The sequence below is a fragment of the Choristoneura fumiferana genome, chromosome 15 (assembly GCF_025370935.1).
Source record: "Choristoneura fumiferana chromosome 15, NRCan_CFum_1, whole genome shotgun sequence".
NCBI lineage: Eukaryota > Metazoa > Arthropoda > Insecta > Lepidoptera > Tortricidae > Choristoneura > Choristoneura fumiferana.
This window is the reverse complement of record NC_133486.1, coordinates 7,203,833-7,229,942: the sequence shown is the minus strand read 5'-3', so window position 1 is coordinate 7,229,942 and position 26,110 is coordinate 7,203,833. Positions and strand designations below refer to the sequence as shown.

General features: G+C 35.5%; 1 protein-coding gene across 7 annotated transcripts in view; it reads right to left on the bottom strand.

Annotated features, from left to right (window-relative positions):
* toy (paired box 6 protein twin of eyeless) overlaps positions 1 to 26,110 on the bottom strand; it is a 79,589-nt gene that overhangs the window by 39,527 nt on the left and 13,952 nt on the right. For 3 of the 7 annotated variants that reach the window (XM_074098561.1, XM_074098564.1, XM_074098562.1), the window contains exons 3-4: positions 15,960 to 16,203; positions 8,646 to 8,838 (exon numbers count right to left, since the gene is read on the bottom strand). In XM_074098561.1, coding sequence (XP_073954662.1) covers positions 8,646 to 8,838; positions 15,960 to 16,203 — 437 coding nt within the window. The remainder of the gene's footprint in view (positions 1 to 8,645; positions 8,839 to 15,959; positions 16,204 to 26,110) is intronic. The other 4 variants (XM_074098563.1, XM_074098567.1, XM_074098565.1 and 1 more) reach the window with 2 other exon arrangements.

Below are 26,110 nucleotides of genomic sequence, written 5' to 3'. Positions count from 1 at the left end.
CCTGAAAAAGTAACATGACTGACTATTCAGTACCTAATGACAGATGTTGCAACACAATTAAAGTTAGAGACTTCAAATTTGGTAGACATATTTCTTGTAGTAGAAGATCCGAACTTGAAAAAATCTGCACCGGTCTGATAATAGAATGAAATGTATTTTATAATAAATTTAGTATATTAGAAAATATATTAGAAATGGTTTAGCTAAAAAAAATCTGGACAGGGTTTTATTTAAATAATTTCAATGATTTTTAATTAAATGCTGGCAACCCTATATCAACGTGTTCACAATAAAATAGCGCTTACTATCAACATCTTTCACTGGCATCGACATAACTGTTTGAATTTATACCTGGCTAGTAGTAGTTCGTCCAGGTAAACAATAGTAAACCCAACGTCTACATATTTTATAGGTTTTATACTTTAAGTTAATATAAAATTTTCTTATTATCTCGATGATGCAACAAAAATGTCTTAAAAATATTTTTTTAAAATAAATAATTAAAAATAGCCTGTCCACGATTTTTTTAGCAAATCCATTTGTATTTTTTTTTCTAATATACTTAATTTGTTATAAAATAAGTTTCATTCTATTATCAGACCGGTGAAGATCTTCTCAAGTTTGGATCTTAGACTATTGCGGTTCAAAAAAAATGCAACAATCTCAAATGCATTAAGAGTTTTTTTTATTTTCAACATCAGTGAAGCCATGGAGTAGGTAAAGATAATAAATGTAAAGTATCACATTTAAATATTTCACACGAAAATACAAGCCGAAACATGGATGTACAGAAAAACCAGCAAAATAGACCAGCGCTGGGAATTGAACCCAGAAAAATTGAAGATATTTGATTGAGAAATTTGAAGTAAAAATAAAAAATACAAAAAGACTCCAAAAAGTAATCTTATCAAATTTAAGTTACCTTGTTGGCTAAAGCAAGATGGCTAAAATAACTAGCAATACCAAACGATCCTTAATCCTGTTTCAAATAATTAAAACACCCGGTTAAATAATACCCAACAAATTATCGATAAAATCTTCATCTAATTAAAAGTTAACGTATCATATTTCGCAGTGATAGCTCTCATAGATCATTCGTTGCGCGGGCGTTCGTCGGCATCACTTTAAAACCATAAAACTAAGAAAGCCAATTGGTATTAAAATCCACAGACATTATAGAACTTTGCGCCCTAAGCTTTAAAGTTCGACTTGCCTCTTTAAAGTAAACTGTCTTGATCCTGTTTGGAGTTGACAGTTGACAGTTGACAGGTGTCACGATCGCCGCGCACGCACCTCATTACGTGACATGGCGATAGATCATCTAGCGAGCGATAGTGTTAGAGATCCAGCCGTTGGTGGTCCAATAGAAAAAGTGGTTTATTGACAGTTCTGTTGATTTTGCTAATGCAATGCTTTGTTTATGAAAATGGGAGATTTGTTTATGTTTAAAAGCGTCAGTTTTTGTGTAGTTCCCTTTGACGTTTACGATAAAATTGCGAAAAATTATACATAGGTACGTAGTTAGTACGAAAAGGTTTTGTTTCCGTAAATTTTGCCCGTTTTTTGAAATAACCGCACAGTGGTTCTACTCATTAATCTCCCGGACAAAAAGAGAAGTTACAGATGAAAATCCCCTCTATTAAGCCGTTACACTTTTCCAGTCCCATTCAACATCAAACCGATACAAGATATCCGGACAAAAGCCATTACGTTGAATACAAATTCCGTAAGAGGGTCCGTCCCCATTAGAATTACTATTACCTACATTGGTATTATCTATAAACATTTTAACGTACACGCTTAACCCGCGGAGACCCGGGTTCGATTCCCCGGTGAACAGCGGTTAGGGTGCTTTGGTTGGGGCGGTTTTTTGCCATTCTCTTAGGGCGCCGAGATTGGATAGTTCACTGATGGAGCTTTCACCGGCTTCATTATGGACGTTAAATTGTTATCGACGATTTGAGCTGAAGAGGTTTTATTTTGTTCTTGTGAAAAAATGTTTTAGGATATGAATAAATATTTCAGAATAATACGGAGTTCAGTGCAATTGAATTACGTTTGTTGCTTTATTAGTTTTATATGTGGATAATATAGTTTTTTGCTATTTAAAAAGTTAAACATGCGTATTGCGTATATTCGTAGTATTTTCTGCAATAACTCCGCGAATTGTACTTTCTTCAGTTACAAACTAGATATATTTTAACTTACGTTTGAAATAAGTTAGTTAACTAACGTAGGTAATAAGACAATTGTTACTAACAGAATATGAACTGATTGTTTGAAATAAATTATTATTATTATAATAAACAAGATTTATCCTGTTGTGACGATCTTGCATACATTTCGTAACTAGATTTACATCATTTCATAATGTCACGAATATATATTTTCTTTTTTCCCCACAAAATGACATGTCCGTAAACATAGCTTAGAAATGTTAGTTTCAACTCAACACATACTCATTCCTTCACACTGTATTCCCAGAATACACTGATAATTAACCTTCTCAAACGTTAATCACTCCCCCTGGACACAATGTCGCTTATGTCGTGAATTAAAGAGTAACTCTGCGTGACCGAGGGCTCGAGAGAGACATGTGGGGACATGCTGTAGTGCCCACTGTTTAAGCAATAAAATTATGGTTTGTTACTGTTTTGATGATTCTACTCACATTTTAAGTGTGAAAGTGTGTATTGCGTTTGCTTGTTCGTTACTCTATTACACTGAAACATTTGGATGAGATTTGGTGTTATAAGTAGATAAATCTCTGAAACACATAGGCTTCTTTTCATTCCGATATTCCCATGAAATCGGGATGTACCTACCTACCCTACGTTTTTCGCATTTATTTGCAACATATGTCGAACTAGGTACATCTGAAATAAAATCGTGTGTTAATTATTCAAACAATAAAGAATGAAGCTTGGCTTCACTTGTTTTTGAATATCTTTATTCGGGGTGTTACGTTACCTACTTGTCATGATGCTCATTCAAAGCCAGACTTTAAATGGAATGGATCCCACCATGTAAGCCTATTTAAACACCAGTAGCCTATAATGCCACATGCACGTAATGGACACCACACTTCATTTACAACCGCTTTGCGTGTAGACGAAAACAAAACCCGGTTATATAATATACTTTACGCGTCGAAGCCCCGAAAACGCTCGACGGTAGCGTTTTGGTGGTGTCGCGTTACTGTTAACCCACTGTGCGATCGAACACCACATTTAAATCGAGAACGTGCCTTTAATTTGTGTTTAACGGTCTTTGAATTTGTTTTAAATTTGTTGGTGGCCAGTTTTTTGTAAAGATATTGTCATGCTTTTGCCATATGTAAATGTGGTGCTTTATTAACATGTAAAAGTTTCTAATGTTTCACGGTTTTAGGTACATTATTATGGGTATTCAGGGGGTACCTAATATCAGGAGCTCATTAAAGTTAATAATCTACCTACATCCCGTAATAAATATATTTTAACTTAACACGTGACGTGACTCTACCTACGTTAGAGAATTTATAAAAAAAAGTCGCAGCAACTCTTAGACTATATGTCAGAAGTAACTTCAAAAAACTGCGATAGTATTATACTGTGATCAGTTTACTCAATCAATTCAGATAGATAGACAAAACATTTATTATTATCTTACTACTATCGGCATTAACAGACCACAAAATATCGTAGGTATGTAAATCTTATCATAAATTATGCAATATCAAATTCACACCACGTCGAACGACCAATACGCTGTAACATTATGTTAATACAATTCAACATAAAAGTCATACTAATATTAATATTCATGACGAGCTAACACTTATATTATTTTGATGAAAATTCCCTTTTCATAAATTTTGGACTTAACCGTCAATTCCTATGCCATAAGCAGTTGACGTTAATCCGCAAGACAAGGGCAGGAATAGATGCGGATAGGGCAAAATGTGCGCGTGTGAAAGAGGCAACAAATGTTCTGTGCATTCACGCGTAAACGGGGAATTATAGTATCGCGGCGCAGAAGCTGAACGGCGTAAGTGCGCTTTTGAAAATTCATGACGATATTTTCTGAGGAAGTTAGGTTTGTGAATTTTTTTACGGTTAATTTTTTTTTCGTGACAATAGTATTTTGGTCACTTATTGAATTTGAAGAATGTGAGCTTTAGAATAAAGAAAAAACATTTTTTAGAGAATCCGAACAGTCTAAATTAAAACTGAAGCTCAAAGCAATCACGTTTATAAATTGTCTCAAATTTTTGTATCAATGTAGATTGACATATATGTTACTTCTACATACTACTCTCTGAAATACGAAAGTGTTTTAAAAAGCCTACTTCGGAAATTACTATAGTTAAATTGAGTTCCTATCTCTCTCGAAACTACCGAAACAACAAGTTTAACTTACCGACTTGCATCACTTTGTGATCGAAGTGCTCGGCTACGGGATTCGTTCATTTCGAGCTTTTACGTTTCTATAGAACTTTCGCAATGCGATATACTTAGATACCAGCATAGAGACGTATATGGAGTGAGTATACATAGGTACGCAACAGAAGTAATCAACGCGCCCCCGCCTCACGACCGCAGTTATGCCATTTTTCCTCCGAGCAATAATCGATTGTTCCTCGTATTTTTGTCCGCTTTCTGTTGGTAAGAAACATCACGCCCATTCGACCGTTATGACTAGACGACGTCACGCACGACATGTAACCGTCCCGCTCTAACACATGTGTCTGCGGATCCATCGCTCCGCTCACCTATTTGCCCAGTGGGCCGCGTGCGTAGGTACGACAGTCATAAAAATAGCCCCTTTGGCGCCGAATCTCCTAGGGGCTTACGGTATTTCGATTTTGTGTCCTCTTGTTAAGCGGGGGGAGGATGTAGGTAACTAGATGTATGTTGTCGACACTTTATACACGTTTTATCTAGTCCTCCTATTTTTGCGTAAAGGTCATTGAACTAGCTTTGTATATTAAACTGAGAAATGTTTCTTTTGTTCCATTTGCAGATGACACACAACACGTCCTCAAAACCGAGTCGATACTCAAAATCACAAAACCTTTTTTTGCGGGCGGCATTCATTGTGTCTGCGAGTGTTTACATTATGCGTTGCTTTGAGCGAAAATAGGAATAGAGTTGTGACATTATTGTCGCAGATATTTGTTTGAAAAAATACAATTTTACGTTTTTTTGTCTACATTGGCCGGGCAGATGTCATTCGCGTCTGGTTCGATTACCCGTCGTGTCATTTTGCACACGGCTTAATTTATAATCTCGTACCCGATACTTTTCATAGGGATCGCGTTTTTTTTTACATGTCGTTGGTCGAGGCATAGTTAATTATATCCGAAGTATTAAAGATCTAAGTTTGTTAAAAAATGGACTAAGGTTATTCAGTAGGTACTGCAAATTTTGCTAATAGTTTATTCTCGGTATTTTGTATAGATTTACAAGTGTTTATGAAAATAGTTAATTTCGATATTAGGTATACTATACTATATTAAGTATAGTAATACTATACTATACTATACTACACTACTACTATACTATATTTTAATATGTATCGGATGATCTCGTGATATTTTCGGAACAGATATTGGTATTTAATTTATCACAGGAATCAAGTTTAGGAATACAGGCGTGATGTTTGTGTGTATGTGTGTGTAGGAATCAAGTTTTTCCTTGTGTGGAGTAATATAAACGAAATATTTTAAAGCCGAAAAGTGTGCTAAAAAGTTAACTATTATTGCACGAATATTCCAAAGTATTTATGTAGTCTATTCTTGGTATTTAGTCTAACATTTTTACGCTTACGGTTTAATAGAATCGTGAGAAGTAAGTAATTTTGACACACAAAGGTATTGGATGATCTTGTAATATTTTCAACACTATTCTTGGTAATTGTATGGATGGATTACCTGACAGCAGTATCTACTACGAGTGTACAATAAAATAATTAAAGGCCTGAACTATTTTTAAACATAAATTTTAGTAGGTTACATTTTAAATCAATGGCAAATTTATTATACTCAAGGCAGTCATAAATTAAATTAAAACCAAGTAGGTAATAAAATCAATGCCAAATGTCAGTCAAGACCAAGTGCAACTTCAAATAATAGCCGACCCATCCCAAAAATTTATGGACTCTGCTATAATAGACAAGCATTTGTATGGACATCACAAAGATCTAATAAAACGTCATCAAACATATCGGCCGGCAATTTTATAAGTAGCCATCAATAATGCGCAGAATACGCTTTATGCTGAGTAGGGTCCATGGGCCCGTCTTGAAAAGGCCCAGGACAATGAACCCGTGTCCGACCCCCAACATATGGTATGCCCGATTGTGACGTGAAATTTTTCTAATCGCAAAATTGGATTAAGAATTTGTTGGGGTTTTGTCCGGATTATTTTGACGCTGACCCACTGGGCAGGACATGTGCTAACTTTATGTTTGACTTTTTTTACTTTTATTTGAAATGTTGGGCAACACTCTACGTTCTAAAGCTGTGTCCCTAACGAAAGAGTGACAAATCTATTAGATCAATTTAATCTAAATGAAATTCATAATTTTCGATAGGTACGGTTTTGTATAAATCCTGGTTGATTGAGGGTACATAAAAAGCCAGTAGGCATCTCAAAACCTATGAATTTTTCATTAAGTTCATATTCGTTTAATCTGAATTACCTAATTACCTAGTATCAAAAAAGCATTGAAAGATTTTTTAACCGACAAGGCATATTACTCTGTTAACGAATATCTACTAGATAATAAAGACTAGATATTGTTTTCAAAATGTTCCACTGATTATCATTAGTATTAAATGCAAAATTATTTATATAGCATTAATGTAATATTGATTATAATTTGATTATTTCCTATTTTTTATTGTATAATTATTTAAATTCATAAGTAAAAATTTGTATGCTGAAAGGCAAGACATGAAGGACAGGACATAAAATTATTGTAGATCTATATATTCAATTTAATAATTGTATATAGGAATTCATGTTTGACAAATAAATTATCTTTATCTTTACCTTTGAAGTAGGTAAGAATTACGCCTCTAGTATTTAGGAATTAACTTCGCATGACCTGTTAAATGTTAAGGCCCTTTAAAGTAAACAGAAATCAAAGACAACACGGTGCCTATTAAATACCTAAAGATATCTTACCTACTTCCATTATTGTATTAACGTCCGCAATATAATCGTCAACATAAACGTTACTTGCCCTTGCCACGTCGGCGCATTAAGGTGACCGGATCTCATGAGATCTTTATCTTTACGAGTACACAATTCAGCAGATATAATAATTATAACTTACATAAGCCGAAGCCAGCCGTCCGCCGTTGAAATAATTTACCTAATTGACGTCACAGCTTTGTTTTTCTTAAGTCAATGTCAAGATTAAAGATTAATATCACGAATTGCGTTTCGCAGAGAATGAAATTTTTATGAAGCAACTATTCGATCTGACAGTTGAAATGAAATTCCGGGATTTTACTTCCTAAGAGTACACCGTCGTCTTGTGGTTTCGGTATAGTTGGAGTATCGAAAAAACAGGCAGCTCATTTATATTACTCCCCAAAAATTAGCTATTGCACGTCCCTAATCGAAACCAACTTTACTGACTGAATCAGTAGGAAAGTGATATAATATATATATCTAGTAAGCAGTGATCATGACGACTTTCTTGGTAAAAAAGTGTTTCCCGTTGCCTTGTAGGCCGCAGTGCTTTAGCCCGAAGTTCATAGTTGGCCACATGAGTTGCTGCACACTCTTACATCAGGCACGGCACGGACAATATACAGGGTGGCCCATTTAGATCGGTCAGTATGGGAAAGTCTGAAACTATAAGACACCCGAAGATCTGTTATTTGGAACCATGTCATCGATTTTAATAACAAGAAAAACTGCATTTATACATTTAAAAAAAAACTTGTACTCAACTCGGGAATCCAACCCGGAAGTTTTGAAAAACAAAACTTACATTATTAAAGAATATGAAAAGAATGCATTTTATTCATTCTAGATATCGTGTTTCATAGTAACATTTATTTCTACAGTCATAACTGTACACTATTACTATGACATGGTTCCTAAGAACAGATCTTCGTATCGAAAATACAAACTGAGACATAGATGCACAGAAAAACCAGAAAAAGAGACTAGCGCTGGGAATCGAACCCAGGTCCTCAGCAATCCGTGCTGCGTGCTATAACCCCTACACCACCGCTGGACAGGAGTCTAGACACGAATTTCTCCTATGCACGCATATCTCAGGTTGCTTTTTTCCACTAGGTACGCTACTTAAGCAGCAGCACTAGGGCTGGTCTCTTTTTCTGGTTTTTCTGTGCATCCATGTCTCAGTTTGTATTTTCGATATAGTTTCACGGGATACCCGTAAAAGTAACGAATTTGGAGTTGAAATAAAAAATACAAAAAGACTTCAAAAAATCAGAGTCAAAATACTATATACGGTACTTATCACTAAAAAATCCAAAACTTACCTATCCAAAAAATCAATCATAATTGATCTTCGTATGTCTTATAGTTTCAGACTTTCCCATGCTGACCGATCCAATTGGGCCACCCTGTATAATAGTGATACAATAAGAAAAATACATTTAAAAATTAAATACTCACACTAGGTATATTATCATTATTGCACACGTTCTCGCTGAGCAGACGATCCCTGATCTCCCACGCAAAGATTGACGGGCACTCCCTCTTGTAGTCGGCGATTTTCTGGACTACCGGGGTGGTCGCTACCCGGGGCTTGGAACCCCCGATGGCGCGCGGTTTGATGGAACCCGTCTCGTAATATCTGCGTGCAAAGCTGAACTTAGTTTGGACTTGGGAATGTTGTGAGAGCGTTAAACATACAGGTAATGAACAAATAGATAAACAGTTGACAATCAAGCTCTTGCCGTGGGGCGCCGGTAATATAATATCGTCACTACTTTAAAAAATCTCGTATCTCAAATCAATACTTCTGATAATTAAAAATGTTGTCTGATATAACACTTCTTAATATATAAGTTAATACTCCAATAATTTTATTATTCGTGATAGCCTTTTATATTCTTTAAAAAAGAATTAATGTTCATTAACGGTTTTTAAAGAAAATAAAAGTCTGTAACGAATAATTATTGGAATAGACACATTAACTTATATATTAAGAAGTGTTCTATCAGACAACATTTTTAATTTTCATTCAATTTTCATGGAATAATCGAGACAAAACTAACAAAAATGCAACGTTGCCAGCTCAGCAGGTATAACGCTCTTAAAACAATTTTCATTCAGTTCACTCGGAAACATCATCGATTTTGGGATATCATATCGAAAATACAAACTGAGACATGGATGCACAGAAAAACCAAAAAAAGAGACCAGCACTGGGAATCGTCTTCAGCAATCCGTGCTGCGTGCTCTAACCCCTACACCACTGCTGGGTTCGATTCCCAGTGCTGGTCTCTTTTTTTGGTTTTTCTGTGCATCCATGTCTCAGTTTGTATTTTCGATATGGTTTCACGGGATACCCGTAAAAGTAACAAATTTGTAGTTGAAATAAAATATACAAAAAGACTTCAAAAAACCAATCATAATTTGGGATATCAGCTTTTTTCAAAGTTGTGACGATATGCGTTTCCACCAGAGATGTGCGAGGATGCGTTGCGAGGAATTTTTTTGCCATTTTGGCTACGGAACCCCAAGAAGCGTTTCTATTGGTCCATTACATACCTATATTCCTCGCAATGCATCCTTGCACTTCTTAGGTGGAAACGCAGTCTTAGGGCCTGTTTCAACATCCATTGATTAGTGTTAACTGACGGTTAAATGTGATGCCATCTCCGTCTATTCCAAAACAAATAGAGACGGCATCACATCTAACCGTCAGTTAACACTAATCAATGGATGATGAAACAGCCCCTTAGGAAGGTGTCTCTCCTGCCATGGGCGCCGTAGAAACCGACTTAGGGATAATACCAGAAGGTGAGCAGTAGCGTCTTCTTGGCAACCTTACATCTTATAATATAATGCGCTCGCCAACTCGTTGGCAAAGCGTGGCGAGTATTGGCAATAAATGGGGAGGCCTATATCTAACAGCGTTCATCTTACGACTGACAAGTATGATGATGATGAATCAATCTCGACCGAAGTGCTGATTGTTTGTATTTAGACTATACATGTATAGAAACCCAGCGGGGCTACTACGAAACTCGAAACTCGAAGTTCGTGTCGTGCAGTTCCTCTGACACTTATACTATTTAATATGAGAGCGAGAGGGACGGTACGATACGAACTTCGAGTTTCGAGTTTCGTAGTAGCCCTGCAGAGATTTGGACCCCCGATGGCTCCTTGACGAACCCCGTTTCATAGTATACCTAAGTAAACAAAGTCTCTCTGACCATAGACTTTAAATGGAAGGTTCTATTTCTATTCTATTCGCATAACTCTTATATGTATGAACGGGTATCAATTGTGTTTCTAGCTTTATTTTTATTACACACATACATGCCGGATAAGAAAGAAGTTAGTGTGAACAGTTACTTGGTTTTTAAACAATGCACTATACCTAGTAATAATCATTGGTTTTAGAAATATACAAATATATGTAGAAACCCATAAATAGTTAAGGTATTTTTAGGATATTGTTTCAGTTGTAAGTATGTACCATCAGCCAAATAAGTGGTCTATCAATTTTTAAACAGCGCCCTCTGTCAAATGGATATGTCACTAAAGTCGAACTTTCAAGTTGACAAACACGTCTATTGGCATTATTGTTTTGTGAAATGCAAACGATCAAATCAACTTTAGGGTGGTAGGTAGACCACATATTTGGCTGATGGTACCTGTGCTCGCTGATGCTGATAGTTTTTGTCGTGAAATTCAAATGCTTTTGCGGCATTCGGACATCGGTTCAAATACAGCCAAAATAAAGGTAAAAATAAAAATACTTGAAATATTTACGAGAATGGTAAAAGCAAAAGCGCCCCTACGAGTTTAAACGTCAAAATAACAGAGCGATGTATATTTTTAACACAGAAAAATGACATGCAACAGAAATTTTAGTCTTTGCAAAAGTTTGAGTACTTACTTACATGTAATGGTATACCTACTACGTTTCACGTCTATATTGAAATATTAAACAACGATTCCAATTTTTTAGATTTGTTCATAAAAGAATATTTAGGAACACAGTGGTTAATCAAAAACCAAGTTGCGGACAAAATAATGTACCCACCTTAAAAAAATTAAAACAGAAAAGCGTATTTATAATGTGTCTATTTTTTGTAACTTCCGTTATCACTCAGTAACTATTAAGACATACTTACAAAAATAAAATAACACGATATAATCCAATCTCAATATTAAAATACACAACAAAATGCAACCTTAAGCCAAAAATGTTAAAGTTTTCATCTATTTTAGAATCTATTTCAATCTTTTCGATTTTCTCGCGATCCCAAGCTGTTAGAGACCTTATGAGTTGATCGCAGGGCCTATTTTTAACTCCAACACTGTTGCCAGTAAGGATGTAAGCACTCGACAACGGCATTGTGTGATCGACATGTGTCGATACTTCGACTGTCGAGATACTATTGTAGCATTGACAATGTAGATATTAGGGATAAGTGGCTGCAAACGAGGGTATGCTGAAATGTTTGAGATCAGAAAAAAGGAAATGGATGGGAATTGGATGATTTTGAAATTATTTAGTTATTTGAACGGAATTTATTGCTTAGGGGTAATTTTGTGTTTACTTGAGAACAAAAAATATTCGAATGCTGATTAAAAGCTTCAACTCTGGACTTCAACTTTCAACTCACTCTATTTGCTCTTAATTATTTTATTTTATTTATTTTATATCTAGCCAATTATTAAAAAAGCGTCTACATCACACCTTTATCTTTGCATCAGAGTACCAACTGTGTCAAGACGCCAATCGCCAACTTGGGACATTCACTGAGTGTTAATGGTAACGCATGCTCTAGATTCTAATCTTTTTTTGGTATTGTTTTTGAAATTCACTAAATGCGGCTGATGACACTTTCAAATGAACATCAGAACACCACCAGTGACCAGCAGTGGTGTAGCGGTATAGCACGCGGTACGGAATACCGAGGACCTGGGTTCGATTCCCAGTGCTGGTCTTATTTTTCTGGTTTTTCTGTGCATCTATATTTCAGTTTGTATTTTCAATTTAGGTTTTACGGGATGACCGTAAAAGTAAAAATTTGGAATTGAAATAAAAAAATACAAAAAGATTCCAAAAAAACAATCTTAACATCAGAACAGCCAATGTGTTCTTAATTATGGTTAATAACGCTCAATTGTCAAGTGCGTGCTTCAAATTATTAAGCACCTTGGCCAAACGAATACATAAATAGTGACTGGATATAAAACAAAATAGCTGTGCAACGTAAAACCGTACAATAACTGTATCGCTTTCACTTTAATCCAAGTATCCATAATATTGATTTAACGTTCCATTCTGACCTGGATCTAAAAGTAACCGAAACCACCACAATAGGTTAACCCCAAATAAACAATATCGAATCGCAATCCCGATGTCATCTCTCGAACATTCGACAATCGAGTCGATTTGTTCAGTTAGGTTAGGCCCTAGCGAAAAGGGCCTGTGGGGCCTATAGAGTTCGGTAATCGCTTTCGCCTTGGGCGACAGATTTTGCGTTGCGAGGGTGCGTAGATTACATTTTAATTGACTGGCAGTTTGTTTAAGGTCGGCGAACTTTCAATTATGTTTTAAACGCTTTTTGTGTTTGTTTGTTGAGAGGTAATGATGAATTATGTATTTCGATGTAGTTGATGGTATTTTTATGAAAAAGTGTACCTATTATGGATAAAATCTTTTGTACCTTTGATCATGAAACTACCGCGAGACTCACTCATATTAAATTATATTGACCCGGATAACTCACATCTTAAATCGAGTTTAGCTCGACATGTTTCGGGCTAATCCGTAGCCCTTCCTCTTAGGAGCAACGCGACTCGGCGGTTGCTGCAACACGCGCAATATATTTTTTACCCATGATAACTTATGATTTGTTGGAAACTGACACAATACCTAGTACTTCAATCGGTCGGATCGGAGCTGTAACGCAAACTATCAAAATCTCAAATCGACTAAAACCATCGCTATTAAATTAACTAGTCGTAAACAAGCCGCAACCGACACTGAATTGTTCGTCGAGTTATACTATCGAACAATACCAAATCGATTGAAATCAGCTCCATTCCGCATACAAGTGAAAAAGCTATTAATTGAATATTACAAAATTTCAAAGAAAATTTCGCAGTGGGCAACCCAAATCAAAATTGCACAGCGCGATACATTTCAACTCGCACAGTGGTACGAATGGAGAGTAACTGGGCAATGCACAGGGGGCGATGGAGATAACGTTTTCGGGGGCAAAAGGGGGCTTATCTGAGATTGTTTCTGAAGTGGTTATTCAAATGCAACTAAGTTACTGATGTAATGCAATTGTACTTATTTGAGTGGCTGCTTACTTAAAATCTGTTATCGTTGTTATGAAATTTGGCAGTAAATGAAGGAGTAAAATGTGTACAGAAAAATATAAGAAAGTAATTGAATGGAGATATTGTTATATCATTATGCAACTATCGCGGTCCAATTAAAAAACAAAATTTCGTTTCTGAAATTATTTAACAATGAAATAGTCATTTACATTAAATGATTATGATAATGATTATGATAATTATTTTTTGGATCACTAGTAAAATCAAGACATATACCTAAATTTCTCCAACTAAAAAAACTTTTCTTTTATATTGAAAGTTAGCAAGACGATACGAAGAACGTAACAGCGGGGCAGCTCTTAATTAGGAGTCCCGCCACGCTTGCCCTTTCTAGAACCCTTTGGTAATTGGCACGATAAGATCCAGGGGAGTATGGGAAAAACGACTTTTGCAGCCAGTTTAAGTGTTAACTGCTATGTGAGAAATATATACGTGTTTGAATATTTACGAACGTAGGAGAAAAGAAGTACATATCTCATACTTTAAAATATGAAATAATATGTATTGTAAAAGAAACGAGGCAAGTTTGAATAGTTTCTATGAATCCAATAATCGAACAAGTTAAAATAACAAGTTAAAAGCTAGCCGTCCTGTTGGTATCCACCACTGCAAGATCTTTTATGAAAAGACGTAAAATTATTATGTTGTTAACTTTGAAAACGTAATTCCCAAACCAATAAAATGTACTACAAAAACGCGCGTGTCTATTTATGTTATTCGAGTATGAAAAAATGCTCAAATTTGTTTCCAAAACACGAAAAATAATAACATGTGCCCCTTGTGATATATTTTAGGGTCCCAGCGTAATTTGCTTTCCTGTAAGATCTCTTGAAGTGGCGTCAAGCAGTCTCCCTCAGTAGGGGTGCCAATTACTAGTAAAATAATGTTTTATTTTGATTTTTATTTAGGGGCGGTCGTGGGACAGCCCTGAAAGGCACACCGTGTATTAAAAAACGAAATTTCTATGATTGACGTCGCTTAAATATTTTTTTGTTCTCGATTGACATTTGTCGTTTTTTGTTTTACAAGTTTTTGTTAAAGTTATGACATTTTTTTATTACATTTGTAGTCACACTGTCATACACACTATACTAAACGGAATTATTTAATAGACATTTTTGGGTTTAATTATACAAGAAAAGACCTGTGTGTATGTAATTGTAAGGATAGTTTTTCATTTCCAAATGGCTACAGACGCTGCTTCGCACAGCTAGGGTGGCTGTAATTCTACGCTTGTCAGTTGCATTCCGATTACAAAAACAATCGAATCTCATTGACGTTACAATAAACACTCAGGCTCAAGGAGCGAGGGTCGAAATCCTCCGTGATCTCCAGATAAAATCGCAATCAAACAATAAAGTGGGAAATTAGAACACCCTAACACCAAGCACCCGATGCGTTCCCAGTGTTGGGAACACGGGACCCCGCGGCGCACACGACGCATTCAACAAAAACAATACACTATAGGAATGCAAACTCAAACTCGTATTGTATTGATTAATTCATTGAAAATATTCCTTAATTTTGTCCGCGACAATACTTACTCGAACCATTGTGCGGTTCCTTGGGCGGTATTATGGGAATTTCATCAATTTGTTAACGCGTGGCCCCGGAATTTGACCCCTTAGTTCTTAGATCGATTCTTCGACTTTTGTTGAGGCGACAATGGGTTTTGTGCTAAATAATTCGTTTATGCTTGTCGGAGTAATAGTACTTTTTATTGTTATGGGTGCCTAGCGGTACTTCGTGACGTAATGACACGCGAGGAGCGGAGTTGCGATGAATTGCGGATTTTGAAGTAAATCCTTATCTTCATCTGTTTAGTAACTTTAGGAATTCACGGTTTCTTTGCGATGGTATCTGTTTGCTTCGTTAAGCGAGGTTTTGTCGAACTACACCGATTTAATGATGACCTACCTGTTGATTTCTGGTTCATTGCTAAGAATTTTTGGTTGAATCAAATGCTTTCCTGTATTAATTTCCTGATGCAACCAGCTTGCCAGCCTGGCAAGAGCTCAGTTTAACTGAATAAAATTGTCACGATAGACACTAAGAATACGATGTATGATTTTTTGCTCTATGTCAGCTGTTTGACTTCCTGATTTCTTCCTTCACCTGGTTAAAATAGATCAATCTTGGTCTTCTCGTTTTCCTTCCTCTACCTCGTTTTCCTTCTATTTTGCCTTTTTTTGTGTACATCCGGAGCATTGCATTATATGGAAGTGAGACGTGGATAGTGACTCAAAGAGACAGAGAAAAGCTAGAAGCCTTTGAGATGTGGTGTTGGAGGAGAATGGAAAGGATTAGCTGAACAGAACGGAAAACCAACGAAGAAGCGCAAATAATTAAAAAGTAAAAAAAAACGTATTACATGGTTGAAGTGCAACTGACCTGCCAAGTATCTTGCTGACGCAGCCGTTGGAGACCTGCAGGATGCGACTGATGTCGCACGGCCGCGCCCCCGAGTGCGCCAACTCCACGATCTTCTGCCGCGTGGAGTCAGGCAATGGCCTCCCGTTGACGTAGACTCCTCCGAGCTGGTTGACTCCACTATGGCCGGCGGAGGAGCACCCAAAGAGTGCCCCTCCGCCCATCGCAGCGCTATGCATTAGCTCGTCTAGAACAAAATGATGGTCTATAAGAGATTTTACTACCGAATTTCAAAACCAGCATTGGTTTAAAACATGGACAATATTCTCAGGTCAACACAATTGACTTGTGAAATTCTCAATGACCATGGTGTCTTTTCATTTTAATAACAGCAATATTTTACAGATCGTGAAACTTTAAATATCATTTATGAAAGAGTTCGATGTCACATTAAAATAAGTTTTATATGTTCGTTCTATATATGGGCGGTAGGAGGTTAAACTTCTACAATAAACATTCTAAAAAGAAAACTTTTCGTATTTAAAGACGACGAAGGAGATAAATATTATAGATTTACAATAATGTGTTACAGTATCGTCAAAAGTAAATAAGGCTGCTGTAAAACTTTTTGACCAGGAGTAAAAGTTAACATTAAAAGGTTACTTCAAAACTTATTATTGGCGCTTATACGTGTATCTTAATGATGAAATTTTATGCTCTACAATTTTATAATAAATGTTAACATCACTGGAGCTATAGAAATCGAGATAATCGCGAAAAACTGACTTTTTTGACATTTGACCTTGAATAACTTACGACGCGAACGACTGTGACTTTTGAGACAACGTTTAGGACACCAAAATGAAGCTGTTTACGATTTTCCAGCTTATTATCTCTCATTCCGAAGTGAATCTCCTAATATGACTGCATTAATAGTACACAGATAATTGTAATGTTCGTGTCTTTAAAACATCATCATCATCATCATTATTAGACGTAGAACGTCCACTGTTGCCTCCCCTATAATCCTCCAGTTGCTGTTGGAAGCAGCCTGCATCGACCTTTAACACGCGGCTTTAACCAGGGCATCAATCCATCTCATGAAGAGTAATCTTCAAACAGCCACAAAATGCTCGTCATAATTATACGAGTAAAAATCCGTTATAAATTCAACCAAACACTATTAGCATTAACCATTAACCCGTTTCGAGCTCAATAAACAATTGATCTGATTTTAATTGTGCCAATGAATAGATCGTTAGTGTTTTGTTAGTGCACAGTAATAATAAAATCTCTTTGATATGCGTTGCCAAATACCGCTTCCTAACAATTAAGGTCGATTTTTCATTATACGAATGTTTTGAGTTTTGACCGCGGCTGCAAGCTATTCGAACCAATGTGCAATTTGATCAATTTCTAGTTATGAAAAATACTACATACGTGGTATAATATTACATTTGTTTTTGCTTGTTCTTTTAGGGTTCTGTTTGTACCTATGGTCAAGCACTTTAATTCATGAGCCACCATGGCACCTTTTCAAAGAAAAAATGTATTACTATTTTCATTGTTAATAAATGCGATATCTATGACGTTTACTGTGAAAAGGTATTCCTTGACCAAGTCTACTTAATCTATCTTTAAACTGTAATCCATAGATTAGTTGACGTTTACTCTATAAGAACAAATGATGAAATAAATCTATTAAAAAAAATGAAGTGAATGCCTTACATGCTTACAAAAAACTAGCTGTTGCCCACGATTTTGTCTGTGGAAAATTCGTTTATCACTATCCCACGAGAACTATGTAATTTTTCAGAATAAAAGCATTATATGTCTCCAACTAGTACCTATGGAAGTAATAAATGTTTCTTTTCTTCATGATTAAATACTTTTTTTTATTGTGTGTGCAATTATTTTCTTATTTCCACATTGGAAAGATATACTTACAATGTTTTAGAGTCCAAAATTTAGATTACCGCGGTCATTATTAATTTTAAGATTTAAATTCGAGATAGAAGTTCGATATTTCGGCACAGTTGTATGCGCCATGATTACGAGACAGATTGAAAAGAAAAAATCCGATTTTAGTAAAATAAAAAAAACATATTGCAAAACTGCCAGCTGCTAAATAAATAGGTACTTCAACTCATCCTTTTCACATACAAGTGGTGGTAAAAAATTAACTCAAAAAATAATCCGCTTACTGCGGTACAAAAGAAGGGTTTGCTATTTGCAAACCGCAAATTTTTATCTAATACTTGAAGATGCGGCTCGCCTATTGTTATTTATAGTTTTAAAAAATATATTCGGTGAAGTTATTTCAAAGAATTTAGAACTATAAATATTTTATTTTTCTTAAACAAATTTATTTGTTGACTACGAGCACATTGAAATAATTCGATTATACTGAACCTCTCCTAAAAGCACTGTATTTTCGAAAAGGCGAGAAAAAATTCAGATAAAATACCTTGAAGAAAAACCTTAAAAAACTAAACTTACGTTGAATGATATTGTAGATTTATTAATTATTTGTGTAATAAATTGACAATAATTTAAATTAAAATTAAAAGCAAAGCGAGTACTATACGGGTAATTATAACATAGATCGTCCTCGTCAAACTGAACAACATTACGAGTTCGGCGTCTTTTAAAAAGAATGGAGTCTTTGATTTTTCCCTTTTTCATATAAATTAAATACTGCTATCAATGTATGCCATCCTAGAACCCAACTGACGTCGCCTGTCACGCTACAAACATCAAGCATTTTGCTTTATAAACTTAAAAGTGTAATAAAAATTAAAAAACTAATTATTTTTAAAAGTCACTGAACTAATAAAGAAAGAAAGAAAGAAAGAAAGAAGAATATATTTATTTGGTCACATTAATACATACCAAAAACAAACAAAACAAAAGCGAAAAGAGCAGAATGGACACAAAAAGGGAATCTGGCTCAGCACGATGTCGCGAATTGCTTCGCAATGCTGATATTCTGCCAGAACCTTAACCTTAAGGGTTACTAAATCTAAACTTAACCTAAAACACCTAATATTGTTCAGTTTGACGAGTATGACCCATGTTTTAATTATTTGCTCGTATTACAGGCCACACCAGGTACAGTCACCAGCATTAATATCTGCCACAGCGGAGCGTGCAAAAATATCTGACACGTCCTTCCGGCTCTAGAAATAGAGTCGTATCAGATATTTATGCACGCTTGTTCTGTCAGATATTGGTGCTGGTGACTGTACATTATGACATTTATGACATACATAACTCTATCAACTTCTTTACATTAAATTCATGTTAGGGAAGTTGAAGTTTGCCCAATTGTCATCATTACATCTTTTTTTTTTATTGGCTGGTCTTGATGAGGCTTTAGTGTCAATCAATCAATTTCAATACAATCCAATCCATCAATTTGTCTAAATATATTCTAAGACTACAAATTAAAAAAAATCGTCGTCCTTTTCCAATTTAGTGCCTTCATTATTTCTTATTCCTCCTAATATTTTCACGCCAATGGACCTCAATGACGTCACATCGCATCACTCAGATGCGCGCAACCGTTGGTCCGCCAGATAATTCCTTTTTTTCTCAACACCCCTTATAAACACGCCTCGTGGTAAAAAGTGAACAATTGGATGCAATTTGTGGGCGAATTTGGGGCAGACCCTTGATTAAGGCTTTAAAGGGGGGATGGAAAGTTCATTGTTTTGGCCCTTTTTTGCGGTCGCCTTGTATAATTTCGGCCTGAACATGAATTGAATGCGAATGTCGAATTATTCTTTTGTTTTTGGTTATTCTAGCCTTGTAAGACCAAAGCGTAATCCTTATGCCCTGATCGATTTTGTAGGGTTTTTTTTCAAATCAAAGAATAAGTGTTTTTGGAGCTGCGTCCTTAAAAATCTGCAAATTAATTTGCATCAAGCGTTCGCCAATTAAGTGACGGATTTCACGCCAAAACTCGTTATTAATCACACCTCTTGCAGGCGTCGTCAACCGTCGGTGCACTAACAAGCATGGCTGTTAAAAGAACAATGAACAATGCTCCCCGCGCCCCGCCTTTGCGTGGTATCGGTCACAAGCGACGACGTATAGCTGCAGTATAAAATAAATAAATTACATTAAAGTTTCATGTATACTGAAATGTTGAGAATTGTTTTTTTTATTCCTACCTATTTTTAATTAAAATTATTTGCAATAATTGGATCATAAACTATAAAAAACATTAACGCTCAACCATTAGAAACCATTTAACACATCTGTTTTTAATCTACAAAATTTTAATTGCAGTGTCCTAAATTTATCAATACCTACTTTACATATCTATGTACTTTATAGGTCGACTAAAACACAGCCGCATTTGCCAATTACTTGCATGCAAAAATTTATCAGTTACTAGTTTTTCACCATTTCAAAAAATATCTGCAATCACTCGTGCCTTGCGCCGCGCTACGCGTGTCGTGTGAGGGAGTGTTTTAATTTCAGAGGTGCAATTTATTCGAGCGATTTATTTTTAATCCCCGTTTTTATGGCGACGCGATAAATTTCATGTGTAGTTGAAGTTATTTATTATTTTCATTTATTGTCGCTGCAGTTTACTTCGCGGTTTACTACCACTGGACCGATGTTTTTGCAGTTTTAACGTTTACCACAAAGTGCGTTGATGTGGTACTTTCTAGCTACACAACTTGGACTAAAGTGTTACAAAAACAGTCGTAAAGGTGTTGTATGTTGGATTTTGATCCTTTTCTTCTTTGGTTGAAGAGAAGGTGCAGGAAATTACGTAGCGATGTTAGCTTAATCGAAAGGCAATTGCAACAATCGCGATTTGGTATCCTGAGGTGTCGTGGGTCGTATTGGACTCCATTTGCGTCTTCACAAAAAAAATTACGTCGCAAAAAATACAAAAGAAAAACGTTTTTTTTGTACACTTTAGGAAAAGGGGATTTTATATCTCTAATGGTCGCTGCTAACACCAAATAGATCGCGTAATTATTAAACCTAATAAAATAAAAAAGGAACACTAAACTAAAAATACTATTATTTAAAAATTGTTAGCTAAAAGTTCGTTTACTTAATTAATGAAAATGATATTTCATCCGTTATGTGTAGATGCAAACTTCAATGTTTTATTTTATAGTTAAATAAAATATCATATTTATAATTCTAAAATAATCATTATGCCCTTTGCTTACTAAATTTTTCTAAGCAGCCATGTCACACCACCACAATATATTATTAGGTAATACTTAAACATAATATACATTAATACATAAGGGTGCAGACACACCTGGTGACATCCCCTTCTTATTATTATTTTGTATCTGTTTATGAATTAATCTGTAGGGGAGTTTAATTGTCGGAAACGCCATTTTGGATCCGTCAAATCCTGTTAGAGCGACATGGATTCATTTTAAACACGGTTTAGTTTTAAACTATAAATAAATAATGTTATACTATTTTGAGAAGAGGTCTGTACCCAGCAGTGGGAGGTAGATATGTATGGTGATAAAGTTTCAATTAATTGGTAAAACTCTAACTCCAGTCTTTATCAGCTCTTCTTTCATTAGTATAAAAAATTGTTATTTCATTTTAAGTGCTATATTCTCTAATATTTTTTTAAATCCATATTAGAAAATGAATGAAACGTCAACTTATAGCAATAATAACATACCTACCATATTTAATGATCAAAAAGATCGCACGCACATTTTAAAAATCAAATGCCTTTTTTTAAACAGATTTCACAGTTTCATTCATCCATTCGCGTGAGTCGTTTGTTTCGTTCTGACATAATTTATAGCGAACGCTGTCAACCACGCCCCTTTGCTTTTATAAAAAAAAACATTTATAGACATTGTGCAGTTAAAAATTTAAGCATTTCGTTTTGTGAAGGTTGACGATGCCCGAGTATCATTGTAATTTTTGCAAAAGGTGTTAACCAAACATTTGGATAAAGCGCTTTTTTCGTTATTTTTTTTTATTAAATTGAAGTAGGTAAGCGGAGAAGACATTGGCCAGCCATAATATTATTTTTTATTTCGTGTTAATTTTCTTTTTAACCAGTGGCTGCATCTTCTGCCTTATCTGTATTTACCATTATTAAGGCTGCATTCCCACCAAAGATGTGCGAGGCTGTGTTGCAAGTCTAAGGTTGCGAGCAATGTAACATGTTTTTCATGAACCAATAGAAACGCTTAATTTAGGTGCCTATCCTCTCAAAGCACCGCTCTGGTGGAATCAGCTGAGCGAAGCGAGGCGAGGTAAATGAAGCGTTTCTATTCGTTCATGAAAAACACATTCCTCGCAACACATCCTCGTGCATCACTGGTGGAAACGGAGCCTTATAGGGTAGTCGTTAAAGCCGTTAAAAAAAAGTCCTGACTGACTGTTACTGATACTGACTGCCTTATCAATACTTAGCCCAAAAGCTTAACCTAGAAAGCTATTTTTTTAAGAAAGCTAGGTGTGCTATAGTTTCAACCGCTTGGTTTGGAGACATGAAATTCGGCACGGGATTTTTTATGAAACGTTAATAAAGACCACGATATTCCCATGAACATTTGCAAAAATCCCGTAATCACTGCTAACACGCGAGCAAAGCCGCGGGCAACTCTCGTATACTTTGAACATCTTTGGCCATAGACAGAAAAACAATAACAAAGCTTTTGTCATTTTCTACAAAAATACTTATCGCAATCCTTACTTTGTCACATTTTTTGATGACCAGGGGCCGATTGTCAACGCGCGAGCTATCGCGATCGCACTTACCGTCTCTTTCTGCCCTCATCCAAACGTGTGAGCGAAACAAGTGGTGAAAGCGATTGATTCCAAGTGCGTTAGACAACAAGGGAACAGGATTAAAAAACCGTTACATAAAAACAACAAACAAACAATACAGTTTAAAGTTATTCCGTGCTTTCTTTTTCTATTCTATTGACAACAGTAATTAAGGATTAAGAAGCCTAACGGGATATTCAAGTGACAGGAATTTGAATATTTTAACCTCAGGTAGAAAAAAAATTGTCAAAACAAATTTCAATAAATAAAGTTTCAGTAGGAATTTTGTGTTTTTTCATTCCACAATAATAGTATTAAAGATCTGATTTCTTAAGATAGAGGTCGTCATAATAGCAAAAACTAAGATGACCTGTTGTATATAAGTTGACGTTCCATATTCGAAAAATTACATAAGTCCCATATCAATTCTGTGCACTACTACCAGCAGGTCATCTTCTTAAGTGTCTTACCTATACTACAGCGATGAATGACGTCACTAGAACTTTGTTTATATAAACGGAGTCGCTATCATAAGATATAATTAAAACGGACGATGTAAGTAATCCTTTATTCATTCAGAGCTCGACATTTGAAAAAAAAAATCTTATTTAAAAAAAGAACTATGATCTTTCCGTGTACTCTTCAACTGTTGACATTACGTTCCTCTTCGTAGAGTCACACATACAAGCCACAGTCAACACCCAATTGTTTCTAAAAACAAATTTTAGAACAAACAAATAAATTAAAATATCACCTACGGCTGTCGTATTTTTTAAAATTAGAAGCCAAGAAACTTTGCCTGCCAGTGCGTGCCTAGTCACGTGGCAGTCAAAAAGGACCCGCGCATGCGTCATTCTACTTGTTCCTTTTTTGAATTCGTTCGTCGGACGTCGTCGCGACTTTGAAAGCTGTCTTTATTTTTGATAGGATCTTTATGAATGTTATGTTAATTTTTTCCTAGACCTTTTAATCAGTTTTAGAACTTTTGATTGGTGTCTTTTTTTTAAGTTTACATAATTCACCTTTATTTGTTGAGTCATTTTTGCAGTAGTACCTATTATGAGTAGTACAGTACGATATGTAATAACCTAACCAACAAAAAGTTGAAAACCTCCCGACTTTGTCACTTCAAAGTTCAATATCTCAAAAACGGCTAAATTGATTTTCAAAAAATCAAAATCAAATCAAAATATCTTTATTTCATATTTATAAGTAAGTAGATTTACAGTACCTGGGGCGTCCCTTTAGGCTAAAAAGCCTGTGTTAGAACGCTCCGCTCCTCCAACATTTTTTAACACGTATTACTTATTGTCAATATTATAAGTAACAGTATTTTTGATTTTGATGAAATATGTCTAAGAACCATCGCTAGAAAACTTCATTTCAAATAAAAAAACTGCATTTAAATCGGTCCACCCGTTTAAGAGCTACGGTGCCACAGACAAACAAACAAACACACATAGTGGTCAAACTTATCACATCCCTCTTTTTGCGTCGGGGGTTAAAAATAGAGGACAGGGACTTGATGTGAAAGTGGACCGGGACAGCAGTGCTTTCTATTTGCAAACTACGAACTCTTGGACTCCAGCTCTGCGTTGTGGAAGGCGAGGAAACCACCACACAATTTTCCAAAGAACGTCGTCATGCAGTTTTGTTTTTGTTACCTATATCGACGACTGCCACTCTTCAAGAGTGAAGCGACTTAAAAGAAGAAATTTATCCGTATCCTGACTGTTTTTTTTTTTTTTGGTATCCTACTTATTATTCAACGGTATTATTGATTTATTTTTTTTTTTATGCTCGCTAAAGTGTTAAATCGGGTTGCCAACCACTGCCCCCAAGACAGTAGACAAAATAATAGTAGGTCCGCTTAATCATTAAAATTCTCCCGAAGCGGTGACAGTGCAATTGCTGTTTATCTCGTTCTTACAACCGTTTTTCCGGTCTATTTGTCTCTGTCTGGCGCCTAATGTGACACAATCGCTGTACGCTCGGTTTGGCTGGCGAAGGCGCGTGTAACCGAGCCAAGTCGTCGGTTTTGAGATAATTTAAGTGTTTTTCTTTGTTTTTTTTTTCCTGTGAATGGACGTGTTTTGTGAAAATTGTGGTTTATGAAATTAATAAAAATTACGTTAGAGCAGCGAAGACACTATCAACAGATTAGGAAATAAATTAACAATTTTTTTTTTCAGAGACAACGAAAACTAAAAATAGTACCTACCATATGATTCCTCACGGTACTAGTTTAGTTTTGTTTAATTTGGTTAAGGAAACAATTTTTTCAAAATACATATTTTTTAGTATGTTGTTTTGTAAATTCTAATAGTATAATAAAAAATAATTATGTTGGTGGGTATTTTTGCTTCTTTTTCAACGGTAACACTATTTAATCATAAACGTACAGTAGATTTTTTAATACTTGGCGAATACTTTAAATATTTTTATAATAAACCACGCTAATATAAAAGGACAAGTTTCATTGCATCAAAAATGTCCTCAAAACTTCTTCTTAAATACCAAAAACTTGGAAAACCTAGGATTATAGCGGTAGAGTCGTCGGGAACTTTATGCAAATGTTAACAAGCGCCTCAAAAGGTCAGTCACTAACGACTTGACTTAACTTGCTACTTGCCACTTGCCACTCTATCTGTAAGTTATAGTTGAAAAAAGTTGAAACTTAAAGTTTGCTCAGAATTTTAGAAAGCATTTTTAGCGGTATTTTTTTATTTACAGTTGAAGTTTTAAACGGCCATTATTATTAAGTTTCTTATGCAAATTAGAGTTAAGAGCACAAGTTAGAGTTACAAGTACATCATGGACTATTTTACTTTCAGAATTTGGTCACGCCAAACCAGAGAAAACTTTTTACATCTTCAAATATATAAAAATCTCGTGTCACAGCGTTTTTAAATAAACTCCTCCGAAACAGATTTTTATGAATTGTTTGTGTTTATTTGGTAGATCTGAGAATAGGACGTAAACTATTTTTCATAAATCTTCGCGGACGGAGTCGCCGCTAGTTTTTCTATACTAATCACGCACAGGATTATACAACAACTTGAGAATCAAATCTTGACAATTGCATTGTACAGTCCGGGCGGAAGCAACTACCCACAGCCAGCAGCATGACTAATTTGGCCAACTCAGTTGTTTACAACACAATAGTTGCCGACAGCAAGTTACAACTACAAGTTTACGGACGAACTCGCAGACTGTCTTAGAACTTAGATTTGGCTGCGGCTACGACGGAAACTCGATTGGAACTCGCTTTGAAGTTGGCTCGTTAGATTATCAAGATTAATGTTAGGCACAGTAGAGGCAACTGAATCGCGTACGACCTAAGAACTTTTCATGATCAATTTTACTATGATTTCTTTGGCAGATGTACG